Below are 17,091 nucleotides of genomic sequence, written 5' to 3' on the forward strand. Positions count from 1 at the left end.
GCATCTGGCCCAGAGAGAGGCTCAGTAAATGTCAGTGATTAATACTCCCATAGCTAACTGTGCCTGCGTCCTGCCACCTCGTTCCCATCCAGCCAATGAAGTCATCCCAGGGGTCTGTGGAGGAACAAGAGGAACTGGAGGAGCCTGTGTACGAGGAGCCCGTGTATGAGGAAGTAGGGGCCTTCCCCGAGCTGACCAAGGACACCTCCACATCTTCCATCGCCTCACGGGAGTGGGCAGCCAAGCTGGAGAACCCGCTCACCAGCCAGAGGTCCTTTGATCAACCCTTTCTCTCAAAGACAAGCACCCCAGGCTGGGATGAGAGGCCACCTGAGCCTCCTCCAGGCCCCCCTTCAAAGAGCAGTCCCCAAACACAGGGATCCCTGGAGGAACAGCTGCTCCAGGAGCTCAACAGCCTTATCCTGAGGAAGGGAGAGCTCACCGCAGGCCTGGGAATCCCTTCCCAGCCATCCAGCCCCCAGACGCCCAGCCCTACCAGCCTGCCAGCACAGACACCCGACTTTCCCACCCCAACCCCCTGCACTTCTGGTCCACCCTCCAGCCAGCCCCTCACATGACCCTAGGACCAGCAGTCTGAGGGAGTAGGTACCCAGAAGACCCAAGCTCTCACCATGGCAGATGCCACTGGGAGCCTCCTCTGCCCTGGCTGGGAAGATCCCAGAATCCAGCGTGACATTGGAAGAAGCGTTAGACTGAGCCAGGTGGAGGCCAGGTGTCCCAGGGCAGGCCATGCCCCTCTCTGGGCCTCAGCATCTATCTGTACCATGCAGTAACTGAAACTAGGAGACTGGTGAATGTCCCCTGTGTGTCTCAGAGCTGTTTGCCTCTGTATTTTACCTCGACGAGGGCAGCTCCGCCTTTATATTTTTGATACGCAGGTGTTTTTGAGAGATTTTAGGCCTTAAAAGAATGGTTTTGCTGCATTAAAGGGAGAAAGTTTTGGAAGCCAGAGGGCTGGATGATGTGCAGGTCTATCCTACCCTGCTTTCTACTTTCTGTGACTACATTGAAGCCCTGGAGGCGGGAGATGGGCTGGGGTATGGCGCTCAGGAAAAGGGGAGCCCAAAAAGGATGGACCACTATTAATAAACCCTGGAACCAAAAGGCTGCAATTCTTTCTTTTACTCATTTATTCATTCAAAAATAGAGACTGGACACCTAACTGGTGACAGGTTCAGGGATATTATATGGACAAAACAAATGGTGTCCCTGTTCTTACAGTTCCTCTACCATAGAGAGGGGACAGAAAATAGAAAATATACACATATACGAATACATTAACAAGTGAGTTTACTGTTGTGAAAAAACTAACCGACACTGTCTGAGAGTGACTGTCAAGGTGGCCTTTAGAATGGGTGGATGGGGATGTCCTCTGTGACAAGCTGAAACTTAAGGGTAAGAAGCTGTGGATGACTGACCCCATGGCCTAGGGGGTTACTGGAACCAGATCCCACACGGCCAACTACAGTTCGAATCCCGGCCCTTGTAGCTTGAAAGACATGCTGGATGCATATGTATGTGTGCCTAAAATCCCGACATGGTGGAAAAATGGAGGAGAAGGGATCGGGGTATGACCACACCCTTTGTGGGGTATTTCTCTCTCTCTCTGGCAAGTGAGTGTGCCCTCTGACAAAAGGGAAATAAAAGCAGCAGCGGCTATGGAAAAACAATAGAGTGCTGGGAGAGGGAATTTCTGGGGGAGAAGCAGCCAGCATGAGGCTGTGGAGTGGGAAGCGATTTGGCCTGTTGTGAGGACAAGGAGGCTGGAAAACCGCACCACAGTGGGGAATGAGAGGAGAGTACGGGCTGAGAGGGCAAGATCAGCCGGGGCCCAAACTCTCACAGCCTGGTAGGCCATAGATTCTATTTGGACTTCAGGCATTTGGATATTCTGAAGCAATTGCATTTAAAATAAGAAAATGATGAGATCTTACTTCCCCTTTATAAAAAAGATCAATCACTCTGGCTCCCACGCCGACAGTAGGTTATAGGGGAAAGCTTGCAAGCAAGGAGATCAGATAATAGACAGGGAGACTGACGGCTTGGACTAGGATGGTGGTCTTGAAAATTGAGGGAAGTAGAACAGTAGATTTTTTTTTTTTTATCTTTTGTAGTTTTTTTTTTTAAGTCCCCTCCCCCCCATAAGTCACATGTGCCCACCTGACAGAGAGACAGAGGGAAAGTGAGAAATCATTTCCAGGGGGATGGACATGCCACAGTCCCTTCTTCGGTCTCCTCTTGGGGATTTTGGGCACACACGCACATGTGCCTGGTGTGATTTTCAAGTCACTGGGCCTGGGACTCAAACTGCATCTGGCCATGTGGGAGTATAGTACCTTAACTACCATGCTATCTGCTGATCCTATTTTTGTTTTTTTGAAAGAAAACCTATAGGACTTGCTGATGTATAGAATACGTAGTAGGAGAAAGGGCACACTGACTCTGGTTTTAACTTTCCTAACTGCAGGGAGCGTGGTACATTTGATATGTTACCCAGGGGAGGATAAGGTTGAAGGGGCCATTTAAAAAGTTTGAGGTGTTATAGGTATGTTAGTGGGGGGTGTCAGTGGGTAATTGGATATGTGAATCCAGTTTTGGGCCATATCGGGGATGAGAGGACAGGCCAAGGGCCAAGGAAGCTTAAATGAAGAGGTTGTGGAACTGGGGCTAAGGCTCCCAGAAAGGCAGCTCTAGGGCTGGCAGAGAAGATGGGCTGCAGAGCCTTAAGGACAGACCCTAAAGGCTCCTGGAGCATCTTTCAATTCATGCCCACTCGCTGGTATCCTTCAGCTGCCAGGGGGGCCCAGATGTACCTGTCTTCCTCCGGGCTTTGTTTCTCCCGGGCTCTAGGCAGCTTTCTCACCCCTCACCAGCCGGCTCAAGCTCACCACCCGGTTCATGCTGGCTTTTCCAGTTTGGCGGGAATTGGAAAAAAGTCTAGGACCAGCCCCGTCTCTATTCGTCAGTCGCATTTTCGCTCAGGTGCCCAGTGACTCAATTTCCCTGGTCATTTATTGAGTTCCTCACCCTTAGTGCGGGGACTGGTGATCTGTGTATGTAAATGGATGATCAGAAATAATTACAGGCTGAATCAGTGGCTACACTAGAAATAGAACCCAGGCGTCTTGACTCAGAAGCCCAGGCTCTCCCTACCGCCCAGCGGACGCTGCGTCCGCCCTGCGGCCGGGACCCTTCCGGGGTTTTCGCAGCTATAGCAGAGGTTTAGTTCCACCGCGGCGGCTCACGCTTCCGCGCCCTGCGCGTAACCGGACACGGTGTGGGCGGGGAGTGGGCGGGGCCGGGGCCAGAGCAGAGATGCAGCCGCCGCCCCGAAAAGTGAGCTTGGCCTGGGAATGGGGACGTCTGGCGGGCTGGGGGAGTAGAGGGAGCCAAAGGGGCACCGAACCTGCGGTGGGAGACAGGGAGTGGGATGGAGTTGGAGCCCAACCGAGAAGTAACCGAGGGAACAGCTCAGCCCCTCCCCGACCCCGCCCCCTCACCTCTCCCTGCGCGGAGTGTTTTTTACGTCCCGGCGCCGGGGGTCTTCATCCTCTCCTTACCCCCGCGCCCCACAGGTGAAGCCGGTCCAGGAGGTGAAGCTTCGCTTCCTGGAGCAGCTAAGCATCCTTCAGACCCGGCAGCAGAAGGAGGCAGAGCTGCTAGAGGACATCAGGTAGCCCCTGGACCCTTCGCATTCTCCCTCCTCGGTTGTGAGCGCCACTTCTCCAGCGTACACTGCTGGGGTCGGCGTTGGGGCCCAGCGCGAGGTGCTCTCCTGCCTACCCATTCATAGCCCTCCATCCTAGGCCTGCTTCTCCTAATACGGGAAATAATGACACCCTCCCACACACACACACACACACATAAACATCAGAGGTCTTTCCTCAAATCCCTTGTCTTCACACTATTCCCCTACCCCTACAGTCTAACTTAGGGCAGAGTCCCCTCTGTTTTCCAGACCTGTTGGAAGGCTGGCCTGCGTCAGTCTTCACCTCCAGGGGTGGGAAGGATCCTTTCAGGGCTCTGAGCAGTGAGGAGAGGCTGTCCTGTGTTGCAGCTGGCTGAGGTGATCTCAAGGACTCTCCTCCATCCCATTCTCCCTGGGTACAGTCATACTCTAGGCCTGGCACCCCTCTTCCTCCTTCCCAGGCCAGGAGAGGGTGGAGCACGGGAGAACAAGACCAAATGATAACCCCACTCCCCTCCCCACTCCCAATCTCCGCAGATCCTACAGCAAACAGAGGGCAGCCATTGAACGGGAGTATGGGCAGGTATGAGACTCCTTCCTCTGGACCTTCCCTCTTGTTCTAGCCTCCTCGACACCACCAGCAGTGTCTCTCCACATTGTCTCTCCTGATCGTGGTCAAGAGCAGATGCCTAGAATTAGGCAGACATATGTCAAATCGCTGCTGTGCTATTTGATATTGGACATGTTACTAAATCTTTCTTGACCTCAGCTTCCTTCTCTGTAAAATGAGGATAATACCTTCATGTAGGGTTGTTGTGAGGATTAAAGAACTTCGTGAACATAAGGAATTCAGCAGAGTGGCACTTAACATGCATCCAAAGCATGGTAGTGTCTTACCCTGATCCCATGTTCTCCCAGTTGGAGTGGGTCTTTGAAGGGGAACTGGATCTGTGATGACTTTCTCTCCAGGCACTGCAGAAACTGGCTGGGCCGTTCCTGAAGAGGGAAGGGCATCGGAGTGGGGAGATGGATAGCAGGTGGGTCTTATAGAAGGGGAGAGCCCAGGGCCCAAAAAGTGATGGGAAACTCAGCCCCAGAAACCTGTGGGGTGAAGGCCTAGTGAGGGGGAGGGCACGTGAGCTTCAGGTAGAGCTGACACAGCAGCAGACGAGGAGCTGACCCAGCAAGGACACTGGGTGGGGGTGGAGGACATGAGTGATCCTTGTGGCTGAGATAATGGGCTGATCGATTGATGGGCTCCCAGACAAGGGGGGATGGTAAAGCATTCTGTCTCCCATGGTGTTTGTGTGTGTGTGGGGGGAGTGTCTCATGCAGCTGTGGAGTGCTTCCCTCTTCAACACAGACTTTTTCTTGGGAGGAGCAGGACAGTATTTGGTGCTTGGCGCTGCCTGCTGGATGCCACCATGGCTGGGGGCCAAACCCGGCTCCAAGCATCCGACCGCTACCGTGACCTAGCAGGGGGCACGGGGCGGAGTGCCAAGGAGCAGGTGCTTAGGAAGGTATGGCTTGGTGGTGGGGTGAAGGAAGAGCTGGCTTGGGACTGGAGGTGGATGGGTCAAGACTCGTGTCTGTGCCACTAGGGAACAGAGAACCTCCAGAGGGCACAGGCCGAGGTGCTGCAGTCTGTTCGGGAACTGAGCCGGAGTCGGAAGATGTATGGGCAGCGGGAACGTGTGTGGGCCTTGGCACAGGAGAAGGCAGCTGATGTCCAGACCAGGTAGGGTCACGGGGCATCAGAGAGCACCAGGTGGTGGGCAGGGATGGGGAGGAGAGAGGTAGAGCCAAGACCCCAAAGCCCGACCTGACTCCTACCTCTCTCCCTCACCTGCCTAGGCTGAACCGAAGTGACCATGGGATCTTCCACTCTCGAACCAGCCTCCAGAAACTCAGCACCAAGGTTTGGGGAATGAGAGCATGCTTGGTGGCAGGGAAGAGGAGGGCAGAGTAGTCTAATGGTTTGGAACCCAGGGGCATAAGTGTTAGAGTCTGGGTTGTATCCAGCCCTTGCATAGCACCTCCCCACCCCCACATTTCTTAGGTGGGTGACATCGGTTAATTTATTTTGTCTCTGTGAGCCTCATTATCTTCACCTGTAACAGGGAAATAATGCTGTTCTTTTCATTCTTTTAATATTCATTTACCGAGGACCTGTATGTACTAGGCACTGCTCTAAACACTGGGTACGGTGGAAAACACCACCAATGGAGCTCCTGCCTTTGTAGCCTGGTCAAGGGGGACACAGCAAAAATAAGTAAATAATCAAACTAAGGTGAAAATAAAATGCTATGATAAAAAGTATCATCAGGGGGTGTGTTTTAGAGAAAGGGCCTCTCTGAACAGTGGCCTGATTATCAAAAATGAACCAGCCCCACAGAAATCGAGAAGATAGACTCCTCTCTTCATGGAGAGGAAATGGTGAGTGCAAAGGTGAGAATAACTCTGTAGGCTCAGGGACCTGAGAGAAGATCAGCGTGGCTGGAGCACTGTGAGCAAGGGGGCAGTCACTGGGGAAGAGGTCAGAGAGGTTGCTGGGGCCAGCTCATGTAGGACTCAGTAGACCAAGCAAGGAACAGTTTGATTTTAGTTTAAATGTATGCAGATGTCATTAGAGGATTTCGAGCAGGAGTTGTGAATAACTGAAAATGTTAGTGTAATTTCAGGAACATAATCAGCCATCATATGAATGTGGATCTGATCTGGGTTGACTTTGGAAGGAGCTGAAGGATCCAGCGTCCAGAGCTACTTTTTTACTCCTATTTCCTCTTCCTAGCTGTCTGTCCAGTCAGCCCAGTACTCCCAGCAGCTGAGAGCAGCCCGCAATGAGTACCTGCTCAACTTGGTGGCCACCAATGCCCACCTTGACCACTACTACCAGGAGGAACTGCCAGTGCTGCTCAAGGCCAGTCCTCACGTAGATTACCCTGCCCCTTAGCTGGCAAGAGGGGTGCCACCCCTACTCCCCATGAGGCTGTGTGGGACCTAGCCTGCTTAGAGTGGGTAGAATATACATACCTGGGGTCTGCTTGTGTCTGGATGCATGATGTTGGACAGAATGCTTAACTCTGTGAATCCCGGATCCCTCATCAGTGATAACTCCTGCTGTCTACCGTGTAACACTGATGGGACTCAAAGATAATGGATGTGAAGTGTTTTTTAAATGGTGAAGTGCTGTGTACTTCACCAAATGGGGGCCTATTGTAGAAGTAATAACAATGTCTATTTCCCCCTCCTTCCCATACCTCATGCTTGTCACCAATCCAGACATGGACAGAGGAGAGGCCTGGGGGAAGGGTGGTGCCAGTATCTTGGGTTCTCCCCAGGCCCTGGTCAGCGAGCTGTCAGAACACTTGAGAGACCCACTGACCTTACTGAGCCGCACTGAACTGGAAGCTGCAGAGATGGTCCTGGAGCGTGCCCGCCATGGGGGCCAGACAACCTCCCAGGTGAGGGCTGTGGCCTATGAGGACACTCAGATCCTTCTCCCCCAGTGCAGACTTCCTCTCTGCATGGCACTCCTTTCCTTCTCACCTTGTTCTCTTTCTTCCAAGAGGTGCTTGGGACAGGGTTGAAGAAGGAGCCAGTGAGTGAGTGACTTTGACTTTTCCCAACCCCAGGTAAGCTGGGAGCAGGATCTGAAGCTGTTTCTTCAGGAGCCTGGAGTGTTTTCTCCCACCCCACCTCAGCAGTTTCAGCCAGCAGGAACTGATAAGGTGAGACCTCCCTGCTCCTTCCTAGAACAAACCTAAATGGAGCTGTGGTTTGATCCTCCTTGGCTATTATGGCTGTCCTATTACTCCGTTAGCAGCTGTTAGACCTCGGACAGCCGGTTGTAGGACTCCAGTTTCCCTTCCTCCCACCAGGACACAAAACCTTGCCACACTGTCCTCGTTATTCCACCTTGGTTCCTCACCCCCAATCCCACTTCTGGCACTCTCTGGGTCTGTGTCCACATGAACACACACTTTTGTCCACAGACATAGACATGTGCCCCGATCTTTTTGTCCTTGTTCTTAGAGGTCAAGACAAGTAGAGGAGAGAGGAGGGAAGTGGAGAGAAGGAGTAGCCTCAGTCCTCACAGCGTGCCCTGTCAACTCAGGTGTGTGCCCTGGAGGTGGAAGCAGGAGGCGTGGCGGGGGAGAGTGACCTAGAGAAAGAGGTTCAGCGCTGGACAAGCCGAGCTGCCCGTGACTACAAGATCCAGAACCATGGGCGTCGGGTGAGGTGGGGGGCATGGGTGTTATGGGTGGGCAAGAAGAGCTGAGAAATGGGGACCTGGAGTAACTGGGAGTGTCATGGAGCTGTGGAGGTATTTTAAAGCAACAGTATGATACAATAGTTAAGAGCACAGCTTTTGGAGCTAGACCAGCTTGGGTTCAAATTCTCTTCTGTGGCTTCCTAGTTCTGAAATCTTGGGTTAGAGAATGATTTAACCTCTTTGGACTTCAGTTTTCTCATCACTGTAGTGGAGCTAATAATAGCATTCACCTCATAGGGAAGATTAAATGACATAATGCATGTGGTGCAACTCGCAAAGTACAAGCCCAAAGTATGTGTCTCCGCCCACCCGTCCTCTGCTTCCCCAACCAGGTGCTGCAGCGACTGGAGCAGAGGCGGCAGCAGGCCCCAGAGCGGGAAGCTCCAGGCATAGAACAGCGGCTACAGGAAGTTAGGGAGAGCATCCGGCGGGCACAGGTGAGGCACAGTCCTGGGGGTGAGAGCCACTGAGATCCCATCTTCTCAGGCACCCCCACTGCACCCTTTTTCTGATGGTAGGAGTGGGTGGGTGGAGACGGAGGGTAGATAGAGTTGGCCAGGTTCCATTAACCTCCCTCCTTCCCATACCAGGTGAGCCAAGTGAAGGGGGCTGCCCGGCTGGCCCTGCTGCAGGGGGCTGGCCTGGATGTGCAGCACTGGCTGAAGCCAGCCATGACCCAGGCCCAGGATGAGGTGGAGCAGGAGCGGAGGCTCAGCGAGGCTCGCCTATCCCAGAGAGACCTCTCACCCATGGTGAGCTCCTCCCCTCATCCTACCCATACCTACCCAGGAGGGTAAGACTCCTCAGTGCAAGACAGATCCTATGGAGTGGGGATCACAGTAGCACCTGACTCAGAGTTGTTGTACGGCTTAAATGAAATCATTTACGTTTAGTTCTTTGCAGAGTTTCTGGAATAGAGTCCTCAATACTTTTTATTTTTTTTTAAGAGATTTTTGCTATAGGGTGCATGTGCTTGCCAGGGAGACAGAAAGCGAAAAATCACCCCCCAGGTGGGATGGCCACACTGCAATCCCTTTCGCTCTATTCTCTCAGGATTTTGGGCATGCACACACACACACACTGGGCTGCTGAGTCCAGGACTCAAACTGTGGTCAACTATTGTTTAACTCTGTGGGCGTCCAGCAGCATAACCATTACACCATCTGCTGGTCCCAAGAATCCTCAATACTTTTATTATGAGTATTACATAGTGGAGTGGTCTGGTTTAAGTACCAGCCACTCCACTTAGCAGCATGGTCCTGGACAGTCACTTAACTTCTCTGAGCCTGAGTTTTGTCATAAGTAAAATGAGGTTAATAGTGCAGAATAAATTGAATGGGACAATATATGTGAGGTGCTTATTGTGCCAGGCACACAGAAGCACTCAGTTACTATCACTCTGCTATTATCGATAACATTGTCCTGCTCTGTGGTGATGGGGGCTGAGTACACCTTGAGTGGATGGGGGATACTACTTTGGAGGATGGACTAGGGGTAGGATGGAGTAGGAGATAGAACCAGTACTTGAGAGTGGGCCTTATAATGATGCCTGGTCTCTGCCGCCTTCCAGGCTGAAGATGCTGAGCTTTCTGACTTTGAGGAGTGTGAGGAAACAGGGGAGCTCTTTGAGGAGCCTGCTCCTCCAGCCCTGGCCACCAGGCCCCTCCCCTGCCCCGCACATGTGGTGTTTGGCTATCAGGTGTGTTTCAGGGTGGGGACCTCAAGTGGGCTAGGGTTGGGGGACAGACAAAACCTGACTCCTTCCTCGTGGGGCCCAGGCAGGGCGTGAGGATGAGCTGACCATCACGGAGGGTGAGTGGCTGGAGGTCGTAGAGGAAGGAGATGCTGACGAATGGGTCAAGGTGGGTATGGGACCCTGGGCTCTGACCTTGGGTTGGGGGCAGTGGGAGGGACTTCTCTATGGCCCCAAGGACCCAGACAGGCACATCTAAAAGCCTGAGTAGTGGAGAGCCTGGGCCACAGATTGCTGAGGCAAGTCTAATACCACATTGCTGCATGAACAGGCTCGGAACCAGCATGGAGAGGTAGGCTTTGTCCCTGAGCGGTACCTCAACTTCCCGGACCTCTTCCTCCCTGAGAGCAGCCATGACAGTGACAATCCTTCAGGGGCAGAACCCACAGGTAAGGAAGGGAAATTCTGGCTCAATGGACTGTGGGTATGGAGAGGAGTACTTGGGTGGTTGTGGCCGTGAGGTGTCATGGTCCTAGAACCCCACACCCACCTCTTTCTCTCAACTCTCTCCCGGCCTTCTGCAGCATTCCTGGCCCGTGCCCTGTACAGCTATACTGGTCAGAGTGCAGAGGAGCTCAGCTTCCCTGAGGGGGCGCTCATCCGCCTGCTGCCCCAGGCCCAAGATGGAGTGGATGATGGCTTCTGGAGGGGAGAATTTGGGGGCCATGTTGGGGTCTTCCCCTCCCTGCTGGTTGAGGAGCTGCTTGGCCCCCCAGGGCCACCTGAAATCTCTGACCTTGAACAAGTGAGACTTTCTTCTCCCTGGCTCCCTAGGCACCTCTAGGTTGACCCTCCCACCCCAGTGGGCCCCATAGTCATCTTAACGCATCCTCTCATCCCCAGGTTTCCTCCTATAGTGGCTTGAGCCTCCCCATCTCCTTTGGCTGGGCAGAGAAAAGTGAAACCAAGGCAACCTTCATAGAAATGTAGAGGTCCTACTTCAGTGCTGGATAGATCTGAGTTCAGATTTCTATTGCATGACTTTGGACAGTGATTTCACGTCTCTGAGCTTGTTTATTCACATGTAAAATGGGGATGAAGTCCACTCTATCTACTTCAGCAGGTCACTGTCAGGATCAGCAATAATAGAGGGAAAGCCCTGAGCACAGTGGCACACAGAGGTGCTTTCTTATATGACACCCATTATTGTAATACAGCAGGAAGAGCACAAGAGTGGGTGTCAGGAGACCTGAGTTCAGCCAGAACTCTGCCACTAAATCCCTGAGGCTCAACCTGAATCTCACCTGAAACACAGGAGTCACATGACATCTACCTCTTGGGCTGGTGGTGGGGATTAAATAAAATGGTACGTGCGAAGCACTAGCAGAATACTCGAGACAGTTAAGTGTTCGGTATATATTGGCTGTTGAAATATGTATCAGCTATAGCCTCTACTTGAATATAAGCATTTGGCCACTCTTCTCTTGGTGAGTGATGGGACAGGAATTGAAGAGATGAAGTTGGCAAAAACCTTTCCACATGCCACTAATAACTCTTTGCCTACCCCACCCCCAGACACTGCCATCCCCTTCTCCTCCCAGCTTCTCCCCTCCTGTGCCCACATCTGGCTTGGATGGGCCCTCTGCACCTGTCCTGCCCGGGGGTGAGTAGAGGGTACTGGGGCCTTGGGAGGATAAGAGATGGGAGGAGGAGGAAGCTTGGACTCAGACTATACTCTGCTCCTCTACACGCCCTCAAGCACCCCACCATCAGGCCCCCTAGAGCTTGATGGCATAAAGAGCCTGGGCTTTGGAGCCAGGCAGACTGGTTCAAATCCACTTTATTACTTCCTAGTGACTTGAGGCGGAGTACTTAGCCTGTCTGGGCCTTAGTTGATATCCTTAATAAAGTAAGTAGAAAGGTTCCACCTCATTGAATTGTGAGAGTTAAAAAGACATCTGTGGAGTATACAACATTGTACCTGGCACATTGTAAGTGTGCAAATAGTCGCCATTTACTGTTATTATTATTTAAAAATTAGCTTAAAAAGTCTGTGTTTTCCTGATATGCACCCTTTGCCCTTAGTGTTCTTGAATCCTGCAGATAGCTAGCTCCGTGTCATCATTATCCTCCTTGGAATGAATGCTCACCTTTTCTAAAACCTTCTAATACTTCTACCTTCCCCCTCAACGGTCTCCTTCCTTGAGCCCCCTGGGATCACCACTCTCTCAAGCATCTTTAGTTCACTCTGAATGACTTAGCACTTGGTCATTCATTGCTTGTTGTTTCATTATTGGGTTCCTGGCAGCCACTGGGGGTAAGAGTGCTATGAGTCCTGCCTCCCTGTGTTTGCTTCCTAGAGCAGAGCTGATTATCAGTAGTTGTCCAATAAGTGTTTGTTGAAGATGGACAGGTCGATATGGATTTTGTGGCCCAGATTGGTGACCGTTAGTTAATCCAACAAATTTTATAGAGAGAGCCACTGTCCTAAGTGCTAGAGATATAATATTGAACAAAACAAAGTCTGACTCGTGGCTCTTTGTCTTGTTTCCAGACAAAGCCCTGGACTGCTCTGGACCCCTGGACATGATGGCACCTCGACTCAGGCCGGTAAGGGTTCCTGACGAGGAGGGGATTTGTGTACAAAGGGGTCATTCCAACTGGTCTCATTTTATCTGTGGTGGTGAGAGAATAGACAGGCATACTCCTAAGGGAGGACTCTGGAGCAGTAATTGTGTATTCCCTACAGACGCGTCCACCACCTCCCCCGCCAGCGAAAGCTCCGGATCCTGGCCACCCAGATCTCCTCACCTGAAGGCCACGGGGATCACTGCCCTCCAGTGATGCTGCTGCCCCCCTCTCCATGCTGCCAGAGACTATCCCCTCAACTGATCTGGATTGACAAAGCCAAAAGCTGGACTCTTCTCCCATTTCTACTCTCACCTCCAGGAGTAGAAACGCCCCCTCTCCCCATTTCTGGGGCCGGAACCCACTCCTTTTCCCCCACTGTCATCCTGCCATCTCTCGAGCTGGAACTTCTCCTTTCTCTTCTACCATCACCTCATTTCTAGGGAGGTGAGATATCTTGAAATCCCTGGGGCTGGAACCCATCCCCATCTTGAGTGACTTGGGACCATCTGTGTCTCTAATCTGGCTCTGTGACCCACCCCACTCTGGATTCCGGGGACACTGGGTTGGGGATGGGAGAGGAGCAGGCCTTGGGAGTCAGAAGGAGCTGGAACCAGTATGCAAAGCAGCTGTAATGGTCTGAGCGGATTTATTGACAGTGAATAAAGGGCACAAAGGCCAAGCCAGGACTGGGCCTCTTGTGCCAAGAGGGCAGGGGGCCTAAGGTGCTATTGCTTTAGGGGCCTGCCAAGGGCAGGGGCCTGCTCCCAGCTGCTGCACTTCAGCATAGGGAGCAAGGTGTTGGGGAAGGTGGGTCAGGTGGCCTGCTGGCAGGCAGGGGCAGGTGAAGAGACTGAGGGACCAGGGGTGCTTCTCCCAAGATCCCCCAGCTGAGACCACGCAACTCCAGGTGAAAGTAGAACTGGTCCCTCAGCTGGGGGCAGTGCTGTCCAGTGGAGAGGAGGGCCTTCCTGCCCACCCGTCCTCTGGACCAGCCAGCTGGTAGTCCATCAGCTCAATGAAGAATGAGGCTTGGAGGAGAGGAAGGGTGACAGTGTTGCTTCCTGTTCAAGCTCTGTCCCAGCTCTTCCCCAGGAGGCTGCAAGAACTTGCCTATCCCCTGGAACACATACCCACTTCCCACCACCAAACCAAGGGTCTGTCGCAAGGCTAAGCCTGCAGACCACCTTTAGGGTTCAGGAGCTGATGGGCTTAAGAAGCCTGAGCAGGGGTGGGAGAATGAGAGTAACTGACGTGGGGCTCCAGCAGACTCACCTCACATATTCCCTGCTCCCCGTGGTGGAGACACCTGAGAGAAAGGGGAGGGGCAGACAATGGGAGAATAGGAGGTGGGTCATATCAGTGCCCGATAGTACGCGGGCAGTAAGAGCTGAACCCACCGCAGCCACTGTAGCCCTGGCCATGTCTTCATACCTGATGGTCTGAGGTGTCCGGTTTGCTGGGCTGTCCATTTGCCTCTTGAGTGGGCAGCCCTGGGCTTGGGCCCCTTCCTCTGGCCCCCAGCGTTGGCTCTGCAGAGGCTCCAGGGTTTCCCTCAAGTGTACGAGGGACTAAGCTGCTGTCCCTGAGCCCTCCATTCTGGACTGGGAGGCTGGCTAGGGCCTGGGGCTCTTCAGGAGGCAGCCTCTCAATGGCTGGCATCCCTGGCCTGGGTTGCCCTCCCCCAGACCCCTGGCTACTCCCTGGGTCATGTCCCCCACCAGAGCCCCAGCTCCTGTCAGTAGGGGAGCCATCACGATGTTCATGCAGCCCATAACGCTTCTCAATATGTGTCACTCGGAACCTGGGAGGGGAGGGAACACTGGGGTTTAGGACCACAACTCTGAGCGTACCTGACCCTCTCCTCTGACCAGGGACATCTTGGGTTTGATGGTCATTTCCCCCTGGTCTAGGGCACGGGAGGCCTCAGACTGGGGGACACATGAGCTGCTGACTCTTGCTGCAGCTCCCAGTTCAGTAGGAAAGAGCCCGGGGCTATCTTTGGAGTCAGGTTCCTGGCCACTGGGGCACCCGTGTCAACCTCCCTTTCCCTGGGACATTCTATCCCCACCTGCCCACAGAAAACACGGTGGTCTCCCCAGGCCGAGGGCGACTTTTTCCTTCCTTGGAGCGTCCTTGACGGACAAGTGGGGGCCTCTTGCTGCGGCTGCAGTGGATGCAAGGGGCTGCAGAGCCCAGGTGCACCGTGTGATGATGGGAGGGGGCTCCGTCCTGTAGGCTGGAGGTGGCATCCACACTGGACAATGGGGAGGAGGGGGAACAAGAATGACACTTCATTTCCCTTCTTGCCCCATTTCCTCCTGTCGTTTCAACATGCTCTTTAACCCCCCAGAAGCCCTATTTCCCCAGGACCCAGCATTCTTTCCTTGTCCTTGTCTAATAAACTCAATATTAAGATGTTAGTGACCTGTGTTCTCCCTCCCACAGCTGTGTGCTATGAAGAGGGCAATGCTTAACCTGAAGGAGTGGCACTAGGTGTGAATGTTGGGCTCAGTTATATTTAGGTGAGAGGTATGGTTTGGAGAACTTGGGGTTTCTATGAAAATTCTTTCTTCCTATAGCTTTTCCCTCCTAACCCCAAACATGCAGATACTGTGAGAGGACTGTGCTGGAGGAGAGGGTACTCTCCAAGGCAAGCTAAGTCATGCTGGCCCTTGTTTCCAGCTCACCTGGAGAGCTGCACTGTCCCTTCTCCTTCACTGTCCCCCAGCATCTCTTTCAAGGCCTCAGCATTGGCTGAGGGGAGAAGGAAAAGAGGGAGTCAGTGGAGGTGGAGGTCAGGGCAAGCAGAAGTCTGGGTAGGAGGGAGCAAGGGGCTCACCAACACCTACCTTCATTCTGAATGATGCAGCGAACAATCCTCTCTACTGTGTCCTCATTCATGTCATCATCTTCAGCTGAAGGATGAAAGAGGTTGGCAAGCAAGCAGGAAATGAGTCAGCTTTGGAGAACGTTACCCGATGGCCCCTATAGCTTATTGCTCAAGAAATACTCCTTTACCTATTTGCCATCAGGCTGGACTTGAGCATTTCAGAGACCAGAAAAGATGGGGAAGTCAGTGGGAGCCCCAAACTACCATCAATGGACCCTTCCTGCCCATGCTGTCTTCTCTAGCCTTGCTCATCACCCCACTGGCTGACTCAAGAATGCATCACTAGGCTTCCTGCAGGCTTGATGGGATTTGGCTTTGGTGTGTAGGCCACAGAGGTAGAGATGTGGGGAGAACCGTCAGGGAGAAAGGTGACTGAGCCAGGGTTCCAGGCTCCTCACTCACGGGGCTGGAGCTGGGCATCATCAGGCTCCGAGCCCCTCGACGTGCGGCAGCGGTAGCCCTTCTTCTTGAGCACGTGGCAGATCATGAAGCCTACCAGGCCCATGAGGAAGAAGACCAGCACAAGCAGGAAGAGCATGTACAGCCCATGTTGGGGCGGCTCCAGGTCAGGCTGTGGTTCCGACATGAGGCCCTGGGGGGCGAGCGCGGGCCAGGGCGCCTCCTGGGTTTAGGGGGCTGCAACTGGGGATGGGGGAGAGGTAGGAATGCTGTCCTCAGGATCCGAAACAGACATGTCTGAGAAGTCCAGCCCCACACCCTACCTAGCCAGGGAGCTGTCCGAGCCAGGGGTGCTGGGCCTCCAAGACCGCCCGGGGGCAGGAGCAGAGGGCGGCTGCGCAAGACCTCTTCCACGATCCTGGTCCTGCTTCCCCAACGCCCAGAGCCTTCCCCTTTCCAGCAAGTCCCGCGCTTTCGTCCCTCCCAAGGACACTGCAGAGCAAGAAGGGACGGAATTCTCGGGCGGCGGGAGCAGAAATTGGGCCTGAGTCAGCGTCCGCGCCTCCTCCGCGCTGGTCTGGGCCAGGCCTCTGCAGCCCCCTCCCCTGCTTGCTCCCCAATCCTTTCCCTCCCCGTTTCGGTTCCTCCCACCCTTACCACCTGGCCCACCCGGTACCGATGGTTTGGTTCTGGCTCCGGCTCCGGCTCCGGCTCGGGCTCGGGTTCCGGCTCCAGGGGTGTCCCAGTCCGGCTCAGGGCCCCCGGCGCCCTCCCGGAGCTCATCCCTTGATTCCTCCCCCTCCCCCTTCGCCGCCTCACCGGCTCCGGGCTGTGGCTGCGGATACCGGTGCCGCGGCAGGCGGGGGAGGGAAGGAAGGAGAGGGATGGGGGTTGGCTGGGAGCAGCGGCAGGCTCGGGACTACACTGGCCCTGGGAAAACGAAGAGAAGGGGGGCGCCTCGGCAGATGCCCTGGGTTTCCGAATGCCTTCGCCGGTCGTCGGCCTGGGACCAAGGGGCGGAGCGCAGGTGTGCAGGGCGGAGAGCGTGAGCCTTGCGCGTGTGTGAACGCAAGTGGGGTGCGCGCGTGACTGCGCTGGGCCCCCCCGGGGGGAAGGTGGGGCGCCGAGTCTGGGTCCTAGTTGGGGCCAGGCGGTCAGACCGGGCTGCTCTGCGGTCTATCCGGCACGCCTGGCGCAGCTTCTGCCCTCAGATGCCCCAGCCGAGGGGATGGCAATCAATCTTCCCAGCGGGCTGAGGGAAGCTGGGTTTCTGCACCTGAGAGGGGCGGCGTGGCCGGATCTTCGGAGATTCCTAGAGGGGTGACCACGGCCTGCGCCCCGTTTGGGGCAAGGAGCTGGATAAGGTGACTTGGCTTCCCGAGGACTTGACCCCCGCCCGGACAGAAATGGGCCTTGCATCCTAGGACAGATGCTACGGCTTCCAGCCCAAGTCTGGACGCTGAAGTCCCGGGAGCGGGAAGGGCGAAGCGAGG

General features: G+C 54.2%; 3 protein-coding genes across 9 annotated transcripts in view; 2 read left to right on the top strand and 1 right to left on the bottom strand.

The window, feature by feature from the left end:
- Positions 1-1,114, top strand: part of ARAP3 (ArfGAP with RhoGAP domain, ankyrin repeat and PH domain 3) — a 35,561-nt gene extending 34,447 nt beyond the window's left edge. The window contains exon 34 of the mRNA XM_027765531.1: positions 93-1,114. Coding sequence (XP_027621332.1) covers positions 93-578 — 486 coding nt within the window. The 3' untranslated portion in view covers positions 579-1,114. The remainder of the gene's footprint in view (positions 1-92) is intronic.
- A 2,215-nt stretch (positions 1,115-3,329) lies between these two features.
- Positions 3,330-12,789, top strand: FCHSD1 (FCH and double SH3 domains 1). 2 transcript variants are annotated; one of them, XM_006161490.3, is made up of 20 exons: positions 3,330-3,357; positions 3,597-3,694; positions 4,247-4,292; positions 4,679-4,746; positions 5,094-5,229; positions 5,311-5,447; positions 5,564-5,627; positions 6,501-6,629; positions 7,051-7,173; positions 7,345-7,440; positions 7,827-7,946; positions 8,318-8,422; positions 8,576-8,737; positions 9,556-9,684; positions 9,764-9,847; positions 10,010-10,127; positions 10,263-10,483; positions 11,254-11,341; positions 12,233-12,288; positions 12,428-12,789. In XM_006161490.3, the coding sequence occupies exons 1-20, from the start codon at positions 3,337-3,339 to the stop codon at positions 12,491-12,493; spliced, it is 2,067 nt and encodes a 688-aa protein (XP_006161552.1). In that variant the 5' UTR covers positions 3,330-3,336; the 3' UTR covers positions 12,494-12,789. The 2 variants fall into 2 exon arrangements, with proteins under 2 accessions (XP_006161552.1, XP_006161551.1); XM_006161489.3 differs by having other exon boundaries at positions 11,280-11,341.
- Positions 12,790-12,938: 149 nt separating this feature from the next.
- On the bottom strand, positions 12,939-17,075 carry RELL2 (RELT like 2). 6 transcript variants are annotated; one of them, XM_027765537.1, is made up of 8 exons: positions 16,875-17,075; positions 16,268-16,528; positions 15,602-15,841; positions 15,159-15,224; positions 14,997-15,063; positions 14,378-14,563; positions 13,741-14,110; positions 12,939-13,615 (listed from the first exon to the last, which is right to left on the bottom strand). In XM_027765537.1, exons 3-8 carry the CDS (start codon positions 15,783-15,785, stop codon positions 13,583-13,585), a joined length of 906 nt encoding a protein of 301 aa, XP_027621338.1. In that variant the 5' UTR covers positions 15,786-15,841; positions 16,268-16,528; positions 16,875-17,075; the 3' UTR covers positions 12,939-13,582. The 6 variants fall into 6 exon arrangements, with proteins under 6 accessions (XP_027621338.1, XP_027621336.1, XP_027621333.1 ...); XM_027765535.1 differs by adding an exon at positions 15,922-16,090 and having other exon boundaries at positions 16,275-17,075; XM_027765532.1 differs by having other exon boundaries at positions 12,939-13,337; positions 13,582-13,615; positions 16,268-17,075.
- Between the last annotated feature and the right edge of the window lie 16 nt (positions 17,076-17,091).

This window comes from Tupaia chinensis, unplaced genomic scaffold (assembly GCF_000334495.1).
Source record: "Tupaia chinensis unplaced genomic scaffold, TupChi_1.0 Scaffold138644_1, whole genome shotgun sequence".
Classification (NCBI taxonomy): domain Eukaryota; kingdom Metazoa; phylum Chordata; class Mammalia; order Scandentia; family Tupaiidae; genus Tupaia; species Tupaia belangeri.

Coding starts and splice junctions, on each gene's coding strand:
- FCHSD1 (XM_006161489.3), top strand. CDS start 3,337: ATGCAGCCGCCGCCCCGAAAA. Junction 4,293..4,678: donor TTGAACGGGAGTATGGGCAG/GTATGAGACTCC, acceptor CTTTCTCTCCAG/GCACTGCAGAAACTGGCTGG. Junction 7,174..7,344: donor GGGGCCAGACAACCTCCCAG/GTGAGGGCTGTG, acceptor TCCCAACCCCAG/GTAAGCTGGGAGCAGGATCT.
- RELL2 (XM_027765537.1), bottom strand. CDS start 15,785: ATGTCGGAACCACAGCCTGACCTGGAGCCGCCCCAACATGGGCTGTAC. Junction 15,225..15,601: donor TGATGCCCAGCTCCAGCCCC/GTGAGTGAGGAG, acceptor TTCATCCTTCAG/CTGAAGATGATGACATGAAT. Junction 15,064..15,158: donor CTGCATCATTCAGAATGAAG/GTAGGTGTTGGT, acceptor TTCTCCCCTCAG/CCAATGCTGAGGCCTTGAAA.